The sequence below is a fragment of the Trichosurus vulpecula genome, chromosome 5, assembly GCF_011100635.1.
Source record: "Trichosurus vulpecula isolate mTriVul1 chromosome 5, mTriVul1.pri, whole genome shotgun sequence".
Classification (NCBI taxonomy): Eukaryota; Metazoa; Chordata; class Mammalia; order Diprotodontia; family Phalangeridae; genus Trichosurus; species Trichosurus vulpecula.
In genome coordinates, this window is record NC_050577.1 from 146,678,113 (window position 1) to 146,695,694 (window position 17,582).

The window sequence follows — 17,582 nt, forward strand, 5'->3', positions numbered from 1 at the left end:
CAGCTCAAACATCAGGCTTCCTTTCCTAGTGTCCCAAGCAATTTTGCCTTTCTCTTTAAGGTTATCTCCCATCTGTTTTGTATATATCTTATAAGTATTTGTATAAGCCATTTATGTGCTTGGTGTCTCCCTTATAAGAACATAAGCTCCTTGAGGGTAGGGACTATTTTTGCTTAGCTCCACCCCTGGCACGTAGTGAGTGCTTAATATGCTCATTCTTTGTGTGCTGGTTTAAAGGGTTTGCCCTTGCTCATACAGCTGGTAAGATTCAAATGCGGGTCTCTCTAGACTCCAGCAGATTCTTTCTATTACACTACGCTGCCTTTATAACAGATTAACAAGGACAGCAAACAGGTAAATCAAGAGAAACTTGACCTTCTTAACATTAAAGTTTTACAATTAAATCTCATTGATTTGGTCTCTAAGTATTCAGAATTTGTGATAATTAATAGAGACACTGGCCCAAGGTTTTCTTTTGTATTAGCAATTGAAATGAAGAGGCATTCACTATGCAAATGAATAATGAAGTCCACTTCAGCAATCAAATTGTTTTCAAGCACTAAACAAAACCACTTTGGTAGTCCCTTAATTTCACATTTCTTGCCCAAGAAGGAAAAGTACGCACTCATCTTATTTCTACTCTCATATCTTCTCCAAATCATTTATCTACACTGATAACTCATCACACACTGAATTTGACTATATGATTTTTATTGTGCCCCAGTTACTTTGGCATATTAATACAGAGTAGAAAACAATTGAATGTTCGTGAAATAATATGATGAAATTCAAAAATGTAACATTTACGTCCAATCTCTCTAATGATTTCTCCACTTAATTTTTTTTCCTTTTCTTAAAATATCTTTCTCTTCCTCCCTCCAATGGGCTGAGGACATTCTTTAGGGCTCCGAACTAGGCCAATTGCTTTTGTCCTTCCTCCAAATTATAAAAGATCTCACATGTTGCTATTGCCATCTGCCATCTTTACTCCGATAATTCCTAGCATTGAATGCTTTGTTTTTTCACTGATATTTGGTCTCAATATCTGGCTGTAAGGTTCCAAGGGATCCTAAGGTCTTTCTGCTAGAGGCTGATAGGGATGACTGGGATTCTTATGCATTTCATGGAGGGTCTCCTAGAGTCTCTTGGCTTCCCACTTCTATGGGTACAAGGGAGGAATTATTCACTTTGCAGGTCTATGGCTCAGAAAGGACATAGAAACAAAACTGCCATATTCATGGAGCGTCTATGTAGCATGAAAACAACCCTCTTAGAAGATACATTTGTCCATGGAAAAAGTAGCTCCTTATGCTTGCCAGACTCCTGGCCATGTAGCTTATCTGTCACTGTTAGATGCCCTCCACATAGTCCCTACTTCCCATGCAAAGAATTCCTCAGTTAGTCATGACTTCTTATATCCTTCTGGCATTCAAATTGCTACCTAATGTTGTGACTGATGTTGTCTGATTTTTAATAAAGGTTAAATTATTATTAATTATTATTGCTACCAGTAAACATAGTAATAATAACAAAATAAATATTTTTGTGCTCGGCTTGATGACATTTAACATGTTTATCAACAACTTGGATAAAGGCGTAGATGGAATGCTATCAGATCTGCAGAGGACATGAAGTTAGGAAGGATAGCTAAATTCCTGGATAGCAGAGTCAGGATCCACAAAGATCTTGACAGGCTACAGCACTGGGGTGACTCTATTAAGATGCAATTCAGTAGTAGGTATAAGTGTAAAATCTTATACAGTTGTGAAAATCAGTATCATAAGTCTAAGATGGAAGAGCCAGGATAGATAGTCATTTGTCTGGAAATGACCTGGGAGTTTTAAAGGAATGCAAGTTCAATTATGTTAGCAGTTTGTTTTGGAGTACAAAAAAGCCAATGTGATCTTGGGCTGCATTAAGAGAGGCATGGTTTCCAGGAATAAGGAGGAAGTTTGCCATGGTGAGAACATATTTGGAGTATTATGCTCAACTCTGGGCATGCCAGTTTAAGAAGAGCAGTGATAAACTGAAGAGTGTCAGGAGAAGGATAGCCAGGATGGGGAAGGGGCTCAAGTTCATGCTATACTCATATGGCATGTCTTCAGACTGGTAGAGGGAAATGGGAATGTTTAGCCTGAAGAAGAGAAGGCTCAGGGTGGTGGAGGTTTTCTAGGATTTGAAGGGCTGTCCTGTAGAAGGATCAGACTCATTCCACTTGGACCTAGACGGCAGCACTAGAACCAGTAGGTGAAAAACAACAACATATGGGTTTGATGCAAGGAAAAGTTTAATAATAGAGCTGTCCAAAATTGAAATGGGTTGCCTTGAGAGATGGTGACTTCTTTCTCTTCGGAGGATTTCAAACAAAACTTGGATGACTACTTGACAACCATGTTACAATGAGATTCCTTAGGGAAAATGGGTTGGACCTGAAGGCCAATGAGGTCCCTTCTGACTTTAAAATTGTATCTTTGTGATCCTCAAAAGATTGGGTATGAGCAAAAGGAGAGCAAATGATTTCAAAGGAAATTTACCTTTTGGTCTTAACCCATTTTTAATGTTCATGCCTTACCAGATTCAGATACCACACTGACCTTTGATAATACTGAGGCAGGAAATTTAAACTGAACTCTTACTGTGCTTGATATGTGAAAATGGCATGTTTCTTCAACCTTTTCACATAAGAAAGCCATATCTGCAGGAGTCTGCAAAAGATATGAAGCTGATTTCTTTTTTCTTTGGTGGGGAAAGAAAAGGAGGACCAGACCTGTGATTTCATTGGTTTTAGAGAAGTCCCGGTGAGGAAACTCTTTCTACCAATGCAGTTCAACACCTGCTCAGCAACTTAAAGTCTTCAAATGTCACCTGGGACACTGAGTGGTTAAGTGACTTGCCACACAGCCAGTGTCAGGCAGAATTTCAAATAAGATTTATTTGCTACACCAAGCTGAAATAACAATACTTTACTTTTGGTATAAAATTAATAATAAAAAATAAATTAAATAAAATAATTTAATATAATAATTTAATTAAAATAAAATTAATTAAAATTAATAATAAAATTAATAAGAACTCATTTATATATCACTCTTAGGTTTACAAAACATTTTTCTTACAATAAAGCTGTGTAATACAAGTACTCTCTACTCCTACCCTGATTTTGTATGTACTACAGAATGTAGGTAGAGGAACTTACAGAACTGTTCTGATTGGGACTACTACAAACGTATGCTATACAGCCTCAGCTGGGTCCTTATTGTTGTCAGACAGCAGTCCTTCAAGGATTTGTGATTTCATCAGTGTGGGTGCTTTCCCTTCCAATGGATATCCCTATGCATTTACTCTCTCAGGAGGTATTCATGAGTTTCTGTGGCTGAAAGAATTTATCACCCAGTGGTCAACTTTCTAGGGATAAGCCTCTGCATCTTTAGCTAGGTTGGTCCTCAGGTGACAGACACAGTCGAGCTAGATCTGTTTGTTCCAAGCCTTCCCAGATTGGTTGGAGTTCCTTGCATTCTACCCACCTGGGCTTTAAGAACCCAAGGTCACTCGCATGTCAGGATTAGACCTTAGAGTAAGCCTTCCCTGGAGGATCATAATCTTGCATACGATTTTAAATTGCATGTATGTAAAAAACTATTACATGATGTTACATCCATAGTATGCATTGAGACCAATGTTTCTCATTGGCCAACGATTAAAATATAGATTAAAGAAAGTCAACACCCTCACTGCTTTCTATCCCTTTCCTCAGATACATATCAGCCATCTCAACTGATGGACCTTAACAGGATACAACACAGACAACTTCAAAATGAAAGACACTAAACTTACCACGAGTGTTCCTGCTCTCAGGCCAGGATCGTAGGGTACTCTAAAGCTTTTTGGAAGATTAGAATTCTGAAGGTTTTCAAGCTTTTGCTTAAGTTGTGAGATAACTGCAGTTGACACGTTAGAAATCAACAAGAATTAATCAACATTACCATTGCTCAATATCATAAAAAAATTACTAAGCTTACTTTGTAAAGGCATAGAACAAACAATTATCAGAGTCTTAGATGACTCAAAACTGGGAAGGGTGGGTGATGGATATCCAACACATTCAAAAAGAAGGGGATCCAAAAAGATGTGGACAGCCTAAAGCACTGGGATTAATCTAATAATATGGAATTCAATAGGGGTAAATGTAAAGTAATTTACTTTGGTTCAAAAAAGTCAACTTCAAAAAATACAAGGCAATGGGAGCATGGTTGAAAAATAGAAAAAAGGGATCTATTCTGATCTTGAAGGGGACAAAGGAGAAGAGAAAGTAAAAAGGTGGTGGGTGGGGAGGTGGGGGAAAAGCACAAAATATTTTTATAGTCAAGAGTACACATCCAGGTAAGCACATATGTAGGTCTATAGGGATAAATGACTGAACCTGCAATTTCAACAAATCAAATCAACAAGCTTTTGTTAAGGACTTACTCTGTGCCAGGCACCATACTAAACACTGTGAATGCAAAGAAAGCAAAAACTTGGTCTCTACCCTCAAGGAACTCACATTTTATTGGATCTATACCACATTTCATTGGTATAGGGAATGCCCAGATGTTGGCACCTTCTCTGAAATGTATGATTTTTAAGCATTATTTTCAAAGACATTCAGAGGTGAGGTGCTACGTTAAGAATTGCCTAGGGTTGCACAACTAGTATGTGCCAGAGATGGAGTTTGGAGCCAGGTTTTCATGCTCCAAAGTCAGCTCACTACTAAACCCCCTGCCTCTAGCCACAAAGGTCCCCATACAGATTAAATCACAGTGAAGGGAGAAGGCTAAAAGGTGACTAATGCAGCTTTTTTTCTGCTTTGTGGTTGAGAGGTATGAGTAGGAGGAAGGCAGGGGATAAGGTAGTGGGGAGAGTAAGAACTGATAGGAAAACAGATAGGACTATATCAGATGCAAACTTGTATGGGTGCTATAAACACTTTAAAAAAAAGGAAATTGTGGTGGGTGGGGGTGGGGGTTAGAGAATATGGGATAGCTTCAAATTGCTAAAGAGTTGTTTTTGTTTGCTTTTAGCACTTAAAGAAATGACTCCAAAGTCAGTGCCTGAATATCAGCTAGATGAGAAGTCATTGTAGATTGGATTGATACTCCCCAGTCATTAAACAATTTTTGACAAAAAATAAGAAAGAGAGTAAGGGTACTTTTTCTTCTTTTGGGGAGGAGAGGCTATTACAAATATATTCAGCAAGAATCAAAGAATGAATATGGAAGTTCTGAATACATAGAACTAGTGTATGAAACTGAAGACTAAGAAAAATTCTCAAGCCTTTATTTAAAAAAAGACTGATAATTGGGGTGTGGGGGAGGGAAAATAAATAACTGTTTCAGTATAGGAAGGGAAATGTGAAAAACTAAGAAATAATGTAAGTCCCCTTTGCCTGAAGTTGCTCTTTTAAGGATTATGTTTTAATTATTATGTCTGTAGAATATTTTGAAAGCCATTTCATAGATAGCATATCATCAAAATTTGAAATTTCTTTTTCTTTTTTCTTTTTCTCTCCCTTCTTCTACATAGATAGAATATGGAAAAGTCTTTTTTTGGTCCTTAGCTGTGTTAGGAAGAAGAACTATACTCTTCAGAATGAGGGAGGTGACAGAGAACGTATCTTGGGATACCAGAGAAGAGACATGAAAGTATGGAAACTACCTTGGGAAGTGACGTCGTACTTTTCAGCAGACAGTGACTTAATATCAATAGTGACTTTTTGTAGCATCCGTATCACTTGAACCTGTTTTGTGAAATCCTCTAACATGGCCATGCCACAGCCCCTCAGATAGGCTTCGAGGATCACTGCAAACCGTTGCTGATAGTGCCTGGACTGAGCAATCTCACTTCGCAGAAACCAAAACAAGAAGTGACCAATTCTTTTGTTCTGAGAGTGGGGGAAAAATTGTTGAAGATGGTTAATATGAATGACACTTGGGGTCTGTTAATAAATGAAAAGGAGAAGGATTAGGGTCTCCTCTGTATAAGGAACTCGCAGGTGATGAAATTTCCTCCAGCAATGTAGGTCATCATATTCTCTGCAATTTATAGTCTAAGAGCACTGAGAAGAAATGCCTTGCCAATGGCCACAAACTAGTCTCTGTGACCTGAACTCAGGTATCTCTGGCTTCAAGGAAGGCTCTAGTAGATACTACTAAAATAGTATACTAGCTAACATTGCCTCGGTTAAAGGAAAGCTGGTTTTAAAAGCTAAAGTGATAGTATACTACCCCTTGCTACTGCCTTGGTTAAAGGAAAGCCAGTCCCTTCAAAAAGTCCCTGCTGTTATCAAAACAAGAATACTTACTCTCAAGCCACGTTTCAGCAGAAATCTGGCAAGAGCACTGTCATGGTATGGTTCAAATTTCACGGCCTAAAGATAAAACACATTTATGTATTTATGCATGATATATAAAGACGTGTCAATGTGTCCAACTATACAGATTTCTTCACCTCTTGTTAAGGCATGTCTAAAAACCAAAAGGAGGCCTGGGCTTCTACAAGCCAGGACAAACAGTAAAGACTTCATCATGCATCTCTAGCAAGTGTTAATATTCTAAGAAGTACAGAAAGCAGTCATTTTCCTTTTTTTTCTAGGGTCACTTCAATTTGTTCCAGTTGGGGCTATAGGATTCCAGGTGTCTGAATGAGGGAGGCAGAATTGGGCTCATTGCTGGCTTTGATGTAGGCCTCTGCTTTGTAAGAGCAACAGAAAGGTGAGGTGGGAGGTTGGAACTGGGAAGATACTGCCTACTACAGATACAAGGTGACCATCTTCCCCAGGACTAGTGCCTGACTGTCCCACAAGTATGAGAATTACACACTTGTGGGGAAAAGAGGCTGTACCTCTCAGGTCTTTCCCTTCTGAAGTTGATCTATCCCTGCTCTCCACTCCAGGCCCACCAAAAAGCTAAGTTCATGGATTTCACCTTCAGGCAAGAGGAAAGTTGAACTGTCTGCTCCTGCTCTGCCTTCAATTTATTTCAAGACATCATCTGTCTACTCTTAGTCTACTTCCTCCTTGGGGATGTGGGGTGTGCATGTGAACACTGTGCAGCCACAGGCTGGTCCAGGGAGCAAAAACATTTTGATCATTTCCCTGCTGTCTCAGGCCCTAATGGAGATCAAGCGGATTTACTGAGGGCAGGGATTTCCTCATTTTTGTGCTTTCATCTTTAGTGACTAGCAAACCACCAGGCACAAAAAAATGCTCAAAAAATGTGTGCTGATAGATTAATAAAGTTATGGGAAGAGATCAAAGTTCAATGCTTTCTTGTCTTTCTGTGTCTTTGCTCATTCTGATGCGTATGCCTGAAATCCTACGCATCCTTTAAAGGTCAAGACAAATTCTACTTCCCCCACAAAGCCTTCTCAGATCCTCAAAGTCAGCAATGATCTTTTGCTCCTCAGACTTCATATGCAACTTTGCTAAACTATATTATCTATCTATCACAGTTATTTATATATAGATTGCATAGTCTCACTAACCTAGAAACTCCATGGGCACAGGGACCTCAGAAAGCTGCCGTTATAGAGTTTTGCATGCAATGAAAAAGATACTATTATCAACAACACTTGGCGACAGAGTGGATAAGAAGGGGTATGCATGTGAGAAAGGGCTGAGGATATTTCCCCTTCCAGGGGAATCCACATTCCAGACACTGGTGTTATGACTCCAGCTCACCAGAAAGGAAGGAGAAATATATTGATTATTTATGGACTACTGTGAGTCCTCTGTGTTTTGTTCATTTTTTCTGGGCTTCTCTGAGTCCTTAGCATTTAATAATCAAGGTTATCCTGTGGAAGATTATGAAACAAAGAAGAAACAGGGGAAGAGAGAAGACAGGACAGGACTTTGAGTCTTGGTTCATAGACATACTTTCTATGTAACCCTGGACAAGTCACTTGACTCCTCTAAAGTTTCAGCACCTCAGCACAACTACTTCACACGGTTGTTGTGAGAAAGGGGTTTTGTAACTCTTAAATGTGAACTATGGACATATTTCATATTCCAAACCAAAAGACAATAAAAAGTAGAGAAATTATATTTTGCTCTATCGAGAATAGAATCAAAGAATTTTAGAGCTAAAGGAGACTTGATATTATTCAATCTGTCACATACCATTTTAAAAATGAGAGAAATAAGGCCCTAACAGTTGATGTAATTTGTCTGTGGCCAAGCAGCTGGCTTATTACCAGAAGAGCCGGCAATAGCATCTGGGTCTGCTGACCTCACGTGAGTGCTACACCATGCCAAACAAGTTTCTCCTCCAACAGTAAAGAGTTGGTTGGACTAATAGGATTATTGTCTTTTATGGTGAAGAGGCAGTATGAAATACTAAAGTATTAGACATGAAATCTGGAGACCTGGGTTCAAATCCCTTCTCATACACTTACTAGCTCTGTGATCATGGGTGTTGCTTCACATCTCAAAACCTTGGTTTCCCCGTCTGTAAAATGGGCATAACATCTGTACTACCTACCTCAAATCCTGCAGTATAATGATACTTCTTCACAGTGACCCGTGGAGGAAGGCACTTTATAAAACGTAAAACACTCTATCAACATGAGTCATTGTTGATTTAAAGGGCAGAAGAGAAGGTGCAGGAAAGAGACTCCAAAAAATGGTTAGAGATAGCTGGATTTGGTTAGAAGGGAATAGAAGACATTGAACAATCAGCCAAAGTTGATAAGTATTATAATGTGTGCATAGACTTAAACACACACACACATATGTATGTATCAATCAGATGTGGTCAGAGAACCAAAGAAATCTAATAATGATAAGTCACAAAACAATAACAATAATAGAATGTTTAGAGTGCTTTAAGGTTTGCAGAGTACTATAGTTATGTTACTTATTTGATCCTCACAAAACCTCCATGTTGTAACCGCTATTATGATCCCAATTTTACAGATTAGGAAACTGTAGCTGATCGAGATTATAAGTGACTTGTCCAATGTCACACATCTAGTAAGTGTCTGAGGCTCCATCTCCAGGGCCACCTTGCAGCATCAGCATGTTATTAATTTGTAACCTCTTGAAGTGTTTCTCTATAAATATCCTTAGATTATTTGATCTTTCTATTCAAGAAAAGGAAGAATAGAAAGCAGCAACACCCCACCAATTCTCTATCCACTATTTTTCATGGGCAGGGGGGGGGTGTCCATAAGAAGGCACCAAAAATTTGGTTGGTTTCTGATGCAGTTTTGTCTTTTCACATTGTAAATGACTAAAAGTGGTTTATTAACCACATTTCTGTTATGCCAAAGTTTCTTCAAAACAACAAAAACCCAGCCTTTTCATGGGTGTGGTCAAATACATGAAAATTTAACTGCAATGAAGTTGCTGGCTCTGAGAATGTATTAAGCCACTCATTCCAATAGTGAAGGAGTATATTCATTGTGGTACTTAAAAAAAAATTCTCGGTTGAATGCGAGAGTTGATACTTCATTTTTGTAAAGTCAATATGCAAAACTCAACTTGGAGATGGTTTTATTCAGGCACCAGGAATTTAAACACCCCTGCAAACATAGTGCAGCAATTTTAAAAACGGTCAAAGTCCACTAGTGCTCTGTTGGTAGAGTGGCAAAGTGATCCAACTGTTCTGGAGAGCAATTTGGAAATATAGCCAAAGGGTTATAAAACTATGCATACTCTTTGATTTGGTAATGTCACTGCTAGGTCTATATCCCAAAAGACATCCAAAAAAAGGCAGGGAAAGACCTATTTGTTCAAAAATATAGCAGCTCTTTCTGTGGTGTCTAAGAATTGGAAATCAAAGGGATACCCATCAATTGGGGAATGGCTAAATAAGCTGTGGTGTACAATTGTAATGGAATATTGTGCTATAAGAAATGCCAAGCAGGATGATTTCAGAAAAACCTGGACTTACATGAACTGATTCATAGTGAAGTGAACAGCAGCACAAACGCTGTACACAGTAAAAGCAACATGATGCGATGAAGAATTATGAATGACTTAGCTATGCTCAGCAATCCAATGATCCAAGACAATCTTAAAGGACTAATGATGAAGCATACTAGCCGCCTCAAGAGACAGAACTGATATTGTTTGAATACAGACTAAAGCATGCTATTTTTCACTTTCTTTCATTTTTTCTTATATTTGAGTCTTGTACAAGATGACTAATGTGGAAATGCTTTACATAATTGAACATGTATAACCTATATTTGATTGTTTACTGTCTCAGGGAAGGGGAAGGGGAAGGAGGGAGGATTAGAATTTGGAACTCAAAACTTCAAATAAAAATGTTTTTAAAAATTGGGGGAAAATGGTCAAAATCATGTTTAAATTATGCCTGCTAGTTTGAATTTTTAACATTATTATTTCTTGATTTCTTTCATTGCAACCAGGCAAAATTGAAATAACAGTAAAATTCCCATTTCTGCAAAGTTTATTCACAAAAGAGCCAAAGAGAAGCAATGTGGTTGGGCCCTTGATTTGGAACAGAATTGACAAAAGTTTAGAGCTCAGACAATTCTGTACAGAACAACAAAATGAGAAGATATGTTTTGTTGTGTTTTCTTTTTTCTAAATTTCTTTAATACTCTGGCAATTAAATGAATATTGGATGAAGGGAAGTAAAAAAATAACATTGGATGCTTTTAGATGACATGTAAAGAAGTCCTACAGAAATGGTTTTTAAGAGTGTAATGCAAAGATAGAAATTTAATAGCTAAGAGTGAGAACCCCTCGGTCATTGGCAAGGTGATGTGATAGAAGAAACACTAGGCCTGGAGTTAGAATACTTTCCTCTGGCACTTACTAGGTGTGTGATCCTAGGCAAGTCACTTAACCTCTTACCTGTCAAATGGGGATAACAATACTTATAACACCTACCTCAAAGGAGCACCTAAAGTACAATTCAAATGTGAGCTCCTAGTATTATGCTTGTCAGGAAACTTTAGGGACAGCCTATAAAAATGGATAATTTGGAAACTCACTGCCTAAAAATCAGTTAAAGAGCATCATTTCTACATTAGTCCCTCTGTTTCTTCCCTAATAAGTACTTTGCCAGGAAGTACGGCATAGTGGAAAGATGAACACACTATGAAATTCCCCCTTTACCACTGACCAAGTTATGTCAATTAGGGCAGGTTGCTTACGTTCTCTAGGCCTCAGCTGTCATATCTTTGAAATGGGGATAACAGCATACTTGCTTTGGGCAGAGGACTAGCTCAGATGAACTTCTGAAGCCTGACCTTGGGCAATTCACTCCACCTTTCTTGGTGCTACTTTTCTCACCTGTAAAATAAGGGATTTGGACTAGATGACCTCCAAAGCTTTATCCAGATCTAAAATTTTGTATGCCTACAAGTCTCTTATGGCTATATGATATTGTGAACATCAAAAACTGGCATAGGCACTTTGTGTTTGTGATGAATGCCATCAAATGGCAAGTATATATCTCTTGTTCTCATTTCGTAAGCAACGTGGCTCCCTTCCTACTTCTCCAGCCCTGAATACTTATTAGCACTGAACTGAGTATTGCATTTATTTAAAATCATAGACATAGAATATCAGAACGGAAAGATTTTAGAAATCAACTCTACATTTTAAAAGAAAAATGTGGCACCAAGAAGTTATGTGACTTGCCCACAGTCATACAGCAGATAAATATTAGAGCTAGGATATGCATGTAAGCCTTCTGGTTTTCTTCCTAACGGTCTTTTCTACTACCCCAAAACATTCCTCATATCTTTTTTTTGAGATAATCAGGGTTAAGTGACTTGCCTAGGGTCACACAGCTAGTGTCTGAGGCCAGATTTGAACTCAGGTCCTCCTGACTCTGGGGCTGGTGCTCTATGCACTGCACATCCTAGCTTCCACTCCCCTAAATCTTAACAAGTATCTTCCATAATTCTGGAAGAACTCACTCCCCATTAAAGTCTAAGACATTACTGATGTCAGGTAATAGACAAGCATTTAATGTGGATTTTATAGATAAGAGAACTGAGCTAAAATGAAATAGGTGGGTGGCAGAGCCGGGAGGAGAGCTGCTCTTGCATTCTGTCTCTATACCACACTGATATTCTGAATGAATAAGAGTTAAGTATTATTATCAATCAATCTAATTCCCCTAGAAGGTGATGGCCCCTTATAGACCATAATAACAATAATAATAACTCACATTTATATAGCAATGTACAGGTTATAAAGTCATCATATCTCAATCCTCACATAAATTCACCCCATACTGTCCTAGACAGCAAGAAACAAACAGAATAATTTATTATTTGGTGAGTTGGCTTCACCACCATCACAGTGTGTGAAATGGGCAGAGTAATGGATTTGGAGACAGGGATTTGGGTTTGAATCCTGACTCTGCCCCTGCGAACCTGTGTGACTTTGGACAAATCGCTTAACTTTGCTGGGACTCAGTCGTTCATCTATAGAATGGTGTCTAAGGTCCCTTTTAACTCTGAATCTGTGATTCCATGATATAGAACTACTCTGTAGTTCAATCTGATTGGTTTTCTTTTTTACTTACATTTATTTTACACATTTAGAAACATAATCCTAAGGGAGGAGCATAGGTTCCCAAGGCTGTCAAAGGGATCTAGGGCATAAAAAAACCTTACGAATTCCTGATCTGCTCCATCCTCCTCATTTTGCACATGAATAAATTAAGGCACAGAGAAGTCAAGGGTTTGGCTCTAGGTTATACAATAAGTTCTTCACAGAATCAAAACTTGTACCTGTCTTTTCCATGACCCCATGCTGCTTCCCTCCCAATTGTAAAACACTAAACAACTAGCATTTTCATAACAAATGAATGAAGTGGCTGTGAACATGCAAATAAAGTTCTTGAGACTTTGTTTCCTCTAATAACTCAAACATATTTTACCTGTACTAGTTGCAGCAGGTAATGCAAGACATCATCATCCTCCAAGCTTTCTAGCTTTTGTACTGCAATGGCTCTTACATTTTCATCTGAAAAGTTGCAGTCCAGGAGCTGCATTGTTAACCCAACATCCAAATCACTTTGATCCCAAGCTTCTCTTCTGGCTAACAACTGGTATGTTTTGGCCACAATTTCTTGCTGTCCCCATTTCACTGAGCTAAACAGCTTAGGATATGCTCTGGGGTGCTTAAGGCTTTCATACCTAAAATGCCATAGTAATTCTTTGTCCTTTGCAGTGAGTGGGTTAAGTGGGTCAGTGGCTATGATTTCTTCCAGCTGTTTTCGAAGCTGATTGGGCATTTCTCCCCGTACCCTATCCCCTTCAGGGTCAGGGGTGGTCCTGTGCTTGGGCAAGGCTATTGGGTGGCAATAATTGTCCAGAAGGATGGAGATTGACATAGAATTATCCTTATCAGGGTTGGTCGCCGATGTAAGCTTGTCAGCGTTGATGCTCCCTTGGTCCTCTCCCTTCCCTGATATCTTCCACATGTGCAAGACATATTCTCCATGCCTCAGGAGAAATCGATGGTCTATCAGCAGTAGGTTCACATAATAGAGTAACTGAGTTTTGCCTTTGCCTTCAGAGCTAGAACTCTCATGAGACCCGGCAGTCTTAGAAGACTGGGAAGGTGCTTTCCCACAGTAAATCTGAAGGTTCAGTAAAGCCCCTTTGGGCAAGTCCTTGATTTTGATATCAAACTCAAGCCACACATTCCAGAGCACCTCCTCTGTAAAAGGTTTAGAGGTAGTTCGTCTTTGGCAAAGGACCTGCTGTCCATGTTGGATGTTTGCTTCCACAAAGACCGTGAGCTCGGTGTTCCGTGGAAGCACAGGGATGTCAATGCCCCTGATCTTGACCCTGAACCTTCGGTCACAATCCCACAGGGAAACAGTAAATATTCTCTCATGATTCTTGCCATTTATTGTCAGCTGTTCGTGGTAGCCCGTGACTCCTGTGCAGTCATCTACAAGTGGCCACTCTTCCTTCCTCACCTTATCCTGCACTGGGTCAGGAGGTGTATCCAGCACAAGGTGAATCTCTTCCCCATTCTTGATGCAATGCCTGATCCACTGGAAATTCTTGATAGGTGTTTCACCCACAATGTACTCATCCCGGCCACAGACTCGAAGCACAAAATCCAGCTCACTTTGACTTTCAGGGATGTCCATCAGTGACTTCTTCTTAGCCATCTTGGTGAAGAAGCTCTGCAAGATTGTGCCTGGGGTGTCATCTGCAGAGACCTTGATTGTCTGACTTGTGGTGCTTCGGTGGATGACGATCAAAATGCAATTATTAACAATCTTTTTCAACAGGTATGTGGGAAGGGGCTTGGAAGTCACCCAAGGATGCATGGCATAGACTTTGGGATCTCGGATGGCTACCTCCATAATTCGTGGGGTGACAAGCCGGCGCCGGGTGAATTCCAACTCATCATCATGCACATTGCTCATGTTAGTAACATCATAGCCAATCAGATCATTCAGCTGTTGCTGGAACTCCCGAGTTTCCTCTGTGGGTAGCTGCCTCTGGACCACATGGATCTGGCCCATGTTCTTGTGGAGGTCTTTCCAGTATTTCACACAGTCCAATGTCTGTATCAACTGGTACTTGTCATAGATCTCATACCACTGTCCCTTTTTCTGGTACAGCAGGAGAAATTGCTCTGGAGAGGACTGGTGATAGAATTCCATGGTCATGCTAGTCTCCATGGCCTGCATCCAGACCTGTGCTTTCACCTGTTCCACATTGCAATTTCCAGCTGCTTCCAGGATCACTGTTTCTGCAACTTTGGTGTTCCGGTGGCTGGTGGGCAGGACAAATTCTATAGGAATGAGTTCCATTGAAGATGAGCCGATGCTGCCAGCACTTTGTGGCTTCATTCTCCTCCTCCTTCCCCTGTTATCTTCTCTCAGAACCACGGGCTCATGGTCCTTCAAATCCATGCCCTAGGGGAGCTGTAAGAGGAAGGTAGAGATTTTGATCACAAAATAGCACTTTTCTCCTTGCCATATACATATAAAATGTAGGAACCAAAGCCCAGGAAATTTTGTGTGCCCATTAAAGGGCAACAAACACATCTCAAGATCAGTAAAATATTCAGTTCAGGGACTGTGTCCTATAATCCTCTAAGAGGGAAACAGAAGTTAAAATAAGGCAGGCCATCAACTTATTTCCCATTTCTCAGTGTCAAACTTCTCCCTGAGACTTAGACACCCTATCTAATTTTGTCAGTATGTTCTCTATTTCCAAACCTTCTACACCTCAATTTAGCTATGCAACCTAACTCACTCTTTGCTGAAATTCCTTTTGTGTTTTGGTCATAATCCTTTTGCCCCTCTTTTCTGATTAACAAAACCAGTAAAGAAAAAAATCACTATAAATCCAAGTAGCAAAAGAATTGGTTTTTTTTAAAAAAAAACTTGATCCAGCAGATAAATGAACAAATTAAATACTTTTGTTGTAGTGGAAAAGGCATTGACTCTGGAGTTGGAAGACCCAGGTTCAAATCCAACCTCTGACAGTTAGTACCTGTATGACTGTAAGTCACTTAATATCTTGGGGCCTCAGTTTCCTTTTTTTTAAAATGCAGATTTAGACCTCATATTCTCTGAGATCCCTTCCAGCTCCATGTTTTGCTATTTCTAAATATTCCAGTTATATCCACTGAAACATCTGTCAAATTAGTATATGAACAATCATTTATGAAATATTTCTTTCTTTAAATCTATCAATATTTGGTATTTGATTTTGCTTTGCTTAATATAAAAATCAAACAATGATAAACCTGTGCAAAATAACTTTATTTTGAGCTAATTCATCTAGTTTATCTCTGCCACAGTAGAGATGTTCTAGGAAAATAAAGAGACCCAACTACTACTACATTTCCTTTGTTAAGTCTTTCCTGCTCCCTCCAGCTGAAAGAGATAACCTCATAAACTTCTTATAATTTTCCTCTAATTTATCCTTTGTACTGACATTCTAATTGGTATCAGAATTTGAGTGTATATTTCTTACCTCCTCCACCTCACCAAGCAGGAAAGTGTCTTGGAGGCAGAGACTGTACTGTTTTTTCATCTTTGTAGTAACCACGCCCAGTGCTTTGAACATAGAAGGTGCTTAATAAATGTTTGTTGAATTCAACTATTTAATTAGAGATTGTAAACCACTTTTTATTAACAACGTAACATAACTGATACTGCCATTAGTTATTAAACATCAACACAATGCTGGGCAATTACAAACATTAATTATTGAAATAAAAATTGAAGTGTGGTGTGTTATTATCGTTAAATGATTAATATTGTCAATTCTACTCAAAGAAAAAAGCATGATTTGTTCTTCCTTGCAGATATAATAAAGTATTTTATCATTACAGGAAGGTAAATTTTGAATATCAAGATACCATACCCCACTGTATTATAAATAATTTTCAAATATTTGACTTACAGTTTCTATTTATATTTCCCTAAAGCATAATTAAGGGTTACTTCACTGGAACAAACCCAAATTGTTCCTTTTTATAACAGTGTTTGCAATAAAGAGCCCCCTAGAAATTCATGCATCTTAAATCATTCCCCATTTAGCTCTTTGGCATATCACTGAGCAAGTAAAACAGTACAAAACTGGTAGGCTATATCAGTACTCACACTGACATAAAATTTTTAAAAATGCTTTCAATTTTAAGCAAGGAAAAAAAAGAATACCAAATTCACTTTGATTTCTATGCAACAATCAAATAAGAAATTAGGTTCCAAAGAAAGCAGGCTGGCCTAAATACTCACAAGCTTTCCTTTAGTCAGTCTTCAAAATGCTCTGATGTGTTGCTGTCAACTTTGAGGAGATGAAGTCACAAATTCTTTGTGAATGAAAGGACACCCTACCTCTCTCTCAGCTCCGCTGCTTCCATTGAAACATCTCTCTTGCCCCCCCTTCCCCCCACCAAGACTATGACCTTCCTAATGCACCTGCTAAACTATGGTTGGAAACTTGCAGATGTTTTAAAAAAAAAAGCGGACAAAATATATAATGAAACATAGAGTGAAACCCAAAGGAAATGTTATCTATTGAACGGGCAATGGTTCTTCCTAAAAATACTTTAGGTGACGAGTATAAATATTAAGTTAGACTACAAAGGACAAGGAAATGTTACCTGTCTAAAAAAGGCTGCAGCTATGATACTGAAGAATCACTTGTTTGGTTTTTAAAGCCAGGGCATCTTTTTCTTCTTCAACAAATGTCTTCTGTTTTTCTAGGTCTCTTTTCAAATCCAGATGCAGAGGAAGTGCTGCAGTTACCAGGAAGGAAGTTTTGACCAAGTTGATTATACGTACGATTGCTCATTTTACAAGTGTCAGAAATACATTTCCTGTCATAGCCAATAGAGAGGTAGAAAAAGAGAGTGAGAGAGAGGGAGGGAAGAAAAGAGGGAGAGAAAGCAAAAAAGAGAAAGAGAGATGGATGTAGAGAAAGAGGGGAAGAGAGACAAATACAGCAAAAGAGAGAGATGGAAGTATGGAGAGAGATGGAAAGGGAGACAGAGAAAACAAAAAAGAAAGAAAGAGAAAGAAGGAGAGAGGAAGGGAAGGAAGAAGGGAGTAAGGGAGGGAGAGAGAGAAGAG

The 17,582-nt window shown here is 38.9% G+C and overlaps 1 protein-coding gene across 2 annotated transcripts in view; it reads right to left on the reverse strand.

The window, feature by feature from the left end:
* Positions 1-17,220, reverse strand: part of PIK3CG (phosphatidylinositol-4,5-bisphosphate 3-kinase catalytic subunit gamma) — a 45,118-nt gene extending 27,898 nt beyond the window's left edge. Inside the window, exons 1-5 of one of the 2 annotated variants that reach the window (XM_036758600.1) lie at positions 17,114-17,220; positions 12,906-14,918; positions 6,341-6,406; positions 5,695-5,920; positions 3,835-3,938 (exon numbers count right to left, since the gene is read on the reverse strand). In XM_036758600.1, coding sequence (XP_036614495.1) covers positions 3,835-3,938; positions 5,695-5,920; positions 6,341-6,406; positions 12,906-14,906 — 2,397 coding nt within the window. In that variant the 5' untranslated portion in view covers positions 14,907-14,918; positions 17,114-17,220. Of the gene's footprint in view, positions 1-3,834; positions 3,939-5,694; positions 5,921-6,340; positions 6,407-12,905; positions 14,919-15,978; positions 16,008-17,113 lie in introns of those variants that run through there. The other variant, XM_036758601.1, reaches the window with a different exon arrangement.
* Between the last annotated feature and the right edge of the window lie 362 nt (positions 17,221-17,582).